Source organism: Rosa chinensis, chromosome 3 (assembly GCF_002994745.2).
Source record: "Rosa chinensis cultivar Old Blush chromosome 3, RchiOBHm-V2, whole genome shotgun sequence".
Classification (NCBI taxonomy): domain Eukaryota; kingdom Viridiplantae; phylum Streptophyta; class Magnoliopsida; order Rosales; family Rosaceae; genus Rosa; species Rosa chinensis.
The window spans coordinates 23,480,841-23,489,011 of NC_037090.1; the positions used below are offsets into that span (position 1 = coordinate 23,480,841).

An 8,171-nucleotide genomic window follows, 5' to 3' on the forward strand; every position below is an offset into this window, starting at 1 on the left:
CAAAGTTGAGATTGTAAGTTCAAATCTCACATGAAATGATGTGGGGTGTTGAAACCACCAAAAAAAAAAAAAAAAAAACATGAGTCTTTGTTTGATTAGACTCTTTAGAGAACGTGAGAAGTGAGAACAAGCAGTCTTACACTCTTACGTCTCTTGCTCATAGTCTGGTCCTACTTGTTTAACGTACGTCGGAGATATTGCCACGCGGAGATGAGTCAAAACATCCATAGTGGGCACTGGGCGGTGGCTCATGGAATTATGTGACCCTCAGACTCGTGCTCGCCTACGTCCCACTTCTACCCCACCGTTTCTGTTTGTGTTTCCAATTCAGACAATGCCTCCATCCATGACCAAGTTCCTCACCATAATCGTGACTTGCGTGACATTTTCTTCCAAACAAGAAGGAATCCAATAAGAAAGTCTACTCCATTATCATTCTAATCTGGACAACGTAAAACGTAATAATAAACGCAAACAACCATTCTCTGACAGCAACCACAAGGTCATCAGATTCCCTCTGATTCTGGTCCACCCCGATTCAAATATACTATCTTTCTCCATATATAATTCAGGGTCTCACTCATTTTCAGTCTCAGTCAATACTGTAATCAATGGCGGGCGGAAAACCAAGCGCTGCGGGGGTTCCTCTGCTCGAAAAGGCTGTGGGGGCTTCCAAGGCTCAGACGCTCGGAAACATAATCGTCTCGGTTGTTGGGACCGGCGTCTTGGGCCTTCCGTATGCTTTGCGAATCGCTGGTTGGCTTGCTGGCTCGCTCGGCGTTATTGTCACCGGTCTTACAACATATTACTGCATGCTCCTCCTTGTAAGTTCGTTTCAGTTGCTTTTCTGGCTCTTTTATTCCATTTTTCATTAGAAATTGTGATTTCCAAGTTACGGTGCTAGTGCTAGATTGAGTGATACGTTGTGTTGCTATAAACATGTTAATTTAACTATATAAGATGTTAAATTATCGACCAGGATACTGATCAATCGTACGAATTGCAATATTTGCCAAGAGATCAATGTTCTTGTAGACCATATATAGTAGACTAGTTTTTTTTTTTTTTTTAGGTGAAACAGGATCATGTCTTGTTTGCTTCATTGTTCATTATGACAATATTTTAGTTTGTGCCAAAGTTTGATATTTTTTATGGTGTGATGTGGTGAAATGAATAGGTGCAATGTAGGGAGAAATTTGCATCGGAAGAAGATTCAATGATTAAAAAGTCTTATGGTGATTTGGGGTATGAATGCATGGGAAGGAAAGGTCGTTATCTGACTGAATCCTTGATTTTGATTGCTCAATGCGGGGGCGCTGTGGCGTATCTTGTGTTTGTAGGACAAAATATTTCATCCATGTTCAATGGCCATGGACTGTCGGTTAATTCCTGTATATTTTTGCTAGTGCCAGTGGAAATTGGGTTATCTTGGATAGGTAGTCTATCTGCTTTAGCACCCTTCAGTATCTTTGCTGCCATCTGCAATTTGTTGGCTATGGCAATTGTGGTGAAGCAAGACATACAGCAAGCAGTAGAGGGTGAGTTTTCTTTTAGGGATAGGACGGCGATCACATCAAATGTAGGAGGGTTGCCATTTGCAGGAGGCGTGGCAGTGTTTTGTTTTGAGGGGTTCGGGATGACATTGGCTTTGGAAGCCTCTATGAAAGATAAAACCCAGTTCCCAAGGTTGCTTGCTCAGACTTTCACAGGGATAAGCATTGTGTACGCTTTATTTGGATTCTTTGGATACATGGCTTACGGTGATCAAACGAGAGACATTATCACTCTCAATCTCCCCCGAAATTGGTCATCCATAGCCGTTCAGGTAACGTACTCTAACCTTCAGCCTTCTGTTTTCAAACAGTGATTTATATTCTAACTCTGTACTTGTACTTTTACTTGCTTGCGCTTTTTCCATGGTAAGGGTGTCTTGTTGAATTTAGATGTTCCAATAAAGCATTTAGGGAGGAGATTTGAGAACTCAGGACCTCCTTTTCTTTTGAATGAACAATTGAACTATGCCTGAGTTTTCTTTTAGAATTTAGAAATGAATAGGTCCCTTTTAAATATTGCACTTGATACATGGATTTTTTGTATGCAAAGTTTTCTGTTGGCAAAATCTTGGTCGGAGGTGTGCTTATCAACCATACCATGTCCTAGCATGTTCTAAAATTCAGAAATAAGTGCACTTTCTAGTACTTTAGGTGTACTTTAACTTCTCCGACATTGTGTTAATAGTATTCTGATTGCTTACTTTTTGGTAAGCAGATTGTATAGTTTACCAGCATACAATATATATCTGATAAGAAGACATCGCTAAAAAGTTGCAGTACCTATGTGAGTTTCACACTATGTTTGTTACATAATAAGGTTTATAATCTAAGTCTGGGTTTATTGCACTTTTCTCCTCTCTAGTCACTTCCATTTGGTCAATTTACTGTAGAAAGCTCATTCATTTTTCAAATTTTCTGGAGTCTATTTTGAGCATGACCACCATGTGTCTTCTTCAGCACTATGCAGTCAAATATGATTATAAATTTCCTTGATGTGTAATATCAGTTTGTATTGAATTTATTGAGTTATAAGCTTTTTAGTAATCGTAATATCTTACCAAACTGTTAATACAGCAATCAATTTCCATTTAATTTTGTTACAATCACATGTTCCTTTTTATTATACTACTGTAGTTAGATAGATAATAGGTCCTAGTTTTGCTGAACTTTTCTTTGTCTGGCTACAGATTGGCTTGTGCTTGGGTTTAATATTTACATTCCCGATCATGCTCCACCCAATAAATGAGATCATAGAGGGAAACTTAACAAAAGATTCACCTACAAGAATGGGAAAATTGGGAGTATACATGAGTCGAGCAATGGTGGTGATGGTGTTGGCTGTCTTGGCCTCATGTGTGCCAGGATTTGCAGTGTTTGCCTCACTTGTGGGAAGTACAGTATGCGCACTGATATCATTTGTTTTGCCAGCCACATTTCATTTAACGTTATTCGGTTCTTCCCTACAGTTCTGGCAGAAAACCTTGGATTTCTTCATTTTACTGTGTGGATTACTTTTTGCTGTATATGGTACTTTCAATGCCGTAGACGGTATATAAACTGATCGCTCAAAACACAGAGACTCAGTTGCAGCCATTGATGAATTTGTACTTTACATGCAAGACACAGATGAATAGAAAGTGTAGGAGGAGACAACCTTCAAAAGATACTGTATTTTGTGTCTGGTATCTAAATTAAATGTAGCACAATTCTTCTAATGTTGTATCTAATTGGTTGTCACTGTAGTGCTATACAAATATGGACTTCAATGTTTTTTCTTAGATGTGAACAGGTCTTCCCCCGACTTGTCATGTCTGCTCAGTGTGATTATGCCTTGCTTTTATCTTCTTCATCTTCTCAGTTGTGTTTGATTGTTTGTAAGGGGTGGATAGAGATGGAGAGGTGACTGATGAAGTATCCTTATCACAATCCTTATATGCAAGGAAAGTATCACATTCTGATTGCTCTAGCCGAGGAGTGATGCTATTCACTCCAGGGAACAATGTAGCGACTCATGCTAGCTGTAATTTGATAAACACAAGTGTGTAGCATATTAACCAAAATAAACTCAATGTAGCGTACTCGATAACCTGATGGCGACTCCATTGATTGTTCAGTGTACTCTGCCTCCGAGCACACAGTTCTTAACATCTGAATGTTATCTCACATCCTGCATCGTTCTCTTAATTTACTCCAATTTCAATTGCTTGTGCTTACATTCTCATAATTTCCAGTATGAACTTATTCAAGACAAAACTTGTTTCCAGATGGCAATTATTGCTTTGCTTGTTCAGTTGTTCTGATATTTTGTCTACTCTCCGTAACTATCTCGAGAAAAAGATAAAACGGTTCGTCACCGCTTGGAAGTGGAACATTATCTTTTTCTCGAGATAGTGTTCCAAAATCCTACTGTCCATGGTTGCAGGCGTAGACAAAATATCAGAACAAGAAAAGCAGTAATTGCCATCTCTTTCTTTTTCAATAAAGAAATTCTGTTTCGATTACAACTGAAAAGAAGATTGTAAATGAAGAACAAGTTCAAGTTCTTTGATAAAGTGTTCCTGCTTAGCTAATGCATCTAGCCATCTAGGGGCCATATATTTATATAAACCGATTGTGTCTTCTCAATCGCATGATAAACCTGTTTATATTGAATTAGGTGAGGTGAGCCTTCGGCGGGGAAGCTGACTCATCATGGCCTTATGTGATATGGAATCACCTCAAGGAAAAAGAGGAGTTTAGGGAATTAAAAGCCAAAAAGCTAGAAAATAGAAGGGGAAATGATCATTTATCTAATTTTGGGGTTAATTAACCCCACTTACCCAAACATTCTAAGAGATTGTCCACTTACACAATATTTTATATATATTTTGCCTTAATACCCAATTAAGTATTTTTTTATTACTTTTTATTTATTTTTAGGACAGTTTTACCCTCTCATTCTTTATCACTTAGAGAGAGAAGTCATCGGAGACCTTGCCGGACTCCGGTGACCGGCGGTCGGCAGCTGACTCTAGTGGCGGAATCCAGCAACTGGTGACTAGAATCCAGCCAGTGGACTGGTGGCCGGATTCCAGCTTCCAATTTTATTGCCCCCCAATAAACATATTATTGTCTCCCAATAATCAAATTATTGCCTTCCAATAATTATATTATTTCTTCCTAATAATTATTGCCCCCAATAATCATATTTTGCCCTCCAATAATTATATTATTGTCTTCCAGTGAATTACATAAACTCTCAAAACCAAAATGAATACACTACAGACATAATTGATCAATTTATATGTTTAATTCTACATGTTCACTTTTTTTTTTCCCTTCCCCATTCTCAGAGCTCACAGTATACCAAAAAAAAAAAATGGCCACCCAGAAGTTGCTCTGGGCACCAGATCGGAGCAAACTTCAGCCTTCCACCCCCCCCCCCCCCCCCGCGCGGGACTTCCTCTCTACCAATCCTTCACTCAGTATCGGCCTTGGACATGAGAGTTGGCTCTGCCGTGGATGGAACCCGGCTCTTCGCCTCTGTTGGTGCGTAGAAGGATGAATCAGAGCCATCAAGGCTCTCTTTACCCACTCGTCCTCGACTCTAGGACTTGCAGAGGCTGCAATTTCAATGATCCTCTTCTTCTTGTGTCTTCTTCTCGTGGCGGTGGTGGTCAGGATCGAAGAGAGAGAGGAAACCAATCGGCCCCGATCTGGTCGGTGTAGAGTCAAATAGTGCGCCACCACTCAGAGATGGAGGACGACGGCATGGCACGGAGAAGTCTCGCTCATCGCCAACGTTGCTAGAGTCAGTGGAGACTCGAAGCAGTTAGGAATTCGGGTCAGACAGTATGACTCCTCCGGGAGGAGAGACCGGAGAAGGGAGGGGGGAGAGAGAGAGAGAGAGAGAGAGAGAGAGAGAGAGAGAGAGAGAGAGAGAGAGAGAGAGAGAGAGAGAGAGAGAGAGAGAGAGAGAGAGGAGTAGTTGTTAATTAAAATTAAGGCAATACTGTCAATAGATGTTAGATTGGGTAAATGAGAGTAAAAAACTTTTAGTGGAGTAAGTGGGCAATTTTTAGGCTCAAATTGGGTAAGTGGTCACGGCCCCTCAAAATAGAAAGGGAAGTTATTAAGGCTGCCATTTGGTTTGGTTATTATCGAACCGACCGAATACGAACCGATATTTTAGACTTGGTAAACCGAATTTTTGGTAATTGAAACTGATAAAACCGAAATCGAATATTATCGAAAAAGTTGGTTTGGTTTGGATAAATACCAAATCTACCGATTATTTAAATATTAACTTATATTTTTTGAAATAATGGTAATTCCATTGATAATAGTGCATGCCAAGAAGGCCATTATATACCCACCCGCTGACACATAACAATGGCCAGAACAAGGATTTGTGGAGGAGCCACAGTGGTACATAGGACAGACTTACTATATTTGAATTTATCGCTCACTTAAAAGCAAGCCTATAAACTATGAAAACATAGCGAATAGACAAGCCAAACTACACTCAATAGGTTCCTAATACAAGGAAATTTATTATAATTAGAGAAAAAGCTAAAAACATAGTGTTGGACCAAGGGCCAAAGCCCTAGTCCAAGTTAAAGGCCCAGCAGCTCAAAAAGAGAAGCCCAAAACTCTAGGCCCAGCAGGATAGCTAGCCAAGCCCACACTCCAACCCATCGTACATGATCCGTGTAGCACCCTCCTCCACCACAGCCAGCCGCGCCACCTTTCCCATCTATCTACTCCCCAAGCCTCGCCGATCAGATCCAGCAGACACCACTACCGTGCAAACACTCCCACCAACATGCCGCTGCCAGATCCCATAGACTTCACTATCACATAGCTCCTCAGAACCATACCCGCTCACAGGGGCGGATCCAGAAATTTTTTTCAGGTAAGGCAAGTCAATGGCAGGAGGGGAAGGGAGGAAAATTAGAGAGAAGCTGCAGGATTTGGAGGCAATTGTGAAGATTTTGCCTTGTTTTTGCCTAATTTCTGCCATTTTCTTCCCTAATTCACCTTGTTTTGCCCTATTTTTACCATTTTCACATCTCTTGCCTATACCAAATCAATGTAAAATAAAAAATCCAGTCTAGGCAAGTGCCCAAGCTGGGCTCTATGTGGATCCGCCCCTGCCTGCTCGGACCATTAGACGATCATCGCCGCTGATCAGCAGAGTCCATGCCGACACCAGTCATCCCTGTATGACATACACCACTACGCATAGGCCGTCGTACGAAGCTTAGAACCCAGCCATTCGACCACACCTTGAGCGAAGGATCGCTTTCTAGTACTACCCGAGCAACATAGCATTCAAACCCGTCCGGCAGCGAACCAGAGCGGCAAGGCGAACCCAGACCGATCATCGAGCCGCCACCGGATGAGCAAAAGTTTGCCAAACCCTAGACCAAGAGGTTCTGGGTTTTATGGAGCTCCACAGCGGGTTTTTGTTTCAACATGGGTGTCAACAAGACTTACCTTATTAATATTAACTATATATACTGTAGTTTCATAATAGAAAATATAATTATTTTCATAATAGTATTAACATTATTACTAATACTAGATTAGTAGTACATATATTTTAAGTAACTTAGTAAAAAATCCTTAAATATTTTTTTTTTTGAATAAAGGGGAAATAGTATATTTATTACAAGCCAGAATATGCCGTTACATACCCTTTCGCTGTCGTTTAAATAGACAAACAAGAAGATAGTGGTAGTACCCACAAGTGGTACATAGAAATAGACTTACTCATTATACATTCAAATACATAGAGGTAGCGGTGAGTCGGTGACCCTCCTTCAGTACTACTCTAGAGGCGCTAGAGAGACATAGAGTGCACATGGGTGCTTAGTTTTCTAAAAACAAGGAATTTATTGTTAAAGACAAAGCTAAAAACATAGTAAAGAACTAGGGCAACAACCCTAGCCCAAAATAGTGAGCCCAACAGCGTCCAAGAGTAGTCCAACTCCAGAGCCCATAAAGGGGGCTTGGTCCCGGCCCATCATCTTCTAACGCCATGTTGTACGCCATAAGCCCAGCACCTTCTCCCGATCCCCTCTACCACAACCCATGACGCCAAGATCTACGCGGCTGTGCAGTGTGGACCAAAACAGCCACGCCGCCATAGCTCCAGTAGTGCGGATCCGATCCTGAATCATGCCGGTGCAGCGCCTCACCATCTACCCTATCGTCGTTAATTGAGAACCCATGTCGCCGGTCTTGATCAGCATGACTACGCCGCCGATTAGAGATGCAGCCAGAAAACACAAGCCAAACGCCATCAGGAACGATCTTAAGCACAACCACCCATGGAGCACCCTTGAAACTGATCGGATCAAAGACCCGTCCGATAGCATACCCAAGATGTCGGCGAGGCCAGAGGCCAGCACCGGTCGCGGTGCCGCCGGACGAGCTTGATTGCGCAATTGTTGAAGAAATCGGTTTTGGGGTTCTAGGGTTTCTTGAGGAAGAGAGAAACCTTTGAAAATAATGATTAGAAGAACATGACTAAAATTTGATGTGATATGTACATAAAAGAGCTATAATCCGATAAGGGAGATGAATACAAAGTTTTGACAATATATCAAATTAAAAAATATACTATTGTTCATT

The 8,171-nt window shown here is 41.2% G+C and overlaps 1 protein-coding gene across 1 annotated transcript; it reads left to right on the forward strand.

Annotated features, from left to right (window-relative positions):
* Positions 1 to 315: 315 nt before the first annotated feature.
* On the forward strand, positions 316 to 3,402 carry LOC112193264 (amino acid transporter ANT1). The gene is made up of 3 exons (XM_024333339.2): positions 316 to 824; positions 1,178 to 1,825; positions 2,741 to 3,402. The coding sequence occupies exons 1-3, from the start codon at positions 612 to 614 to the stop codon at positions 3,107 to 3,109; spliced, it is 1,230 nt and encodes a 409-aa protein (XP_024189107.1). The 5' UTR covers positions 316 to 611; the 3' UTR covers positions 3,110 to 3,402.
* Positions 3,403 to 8,171: the final 4,769 nt, after the last annotated feature.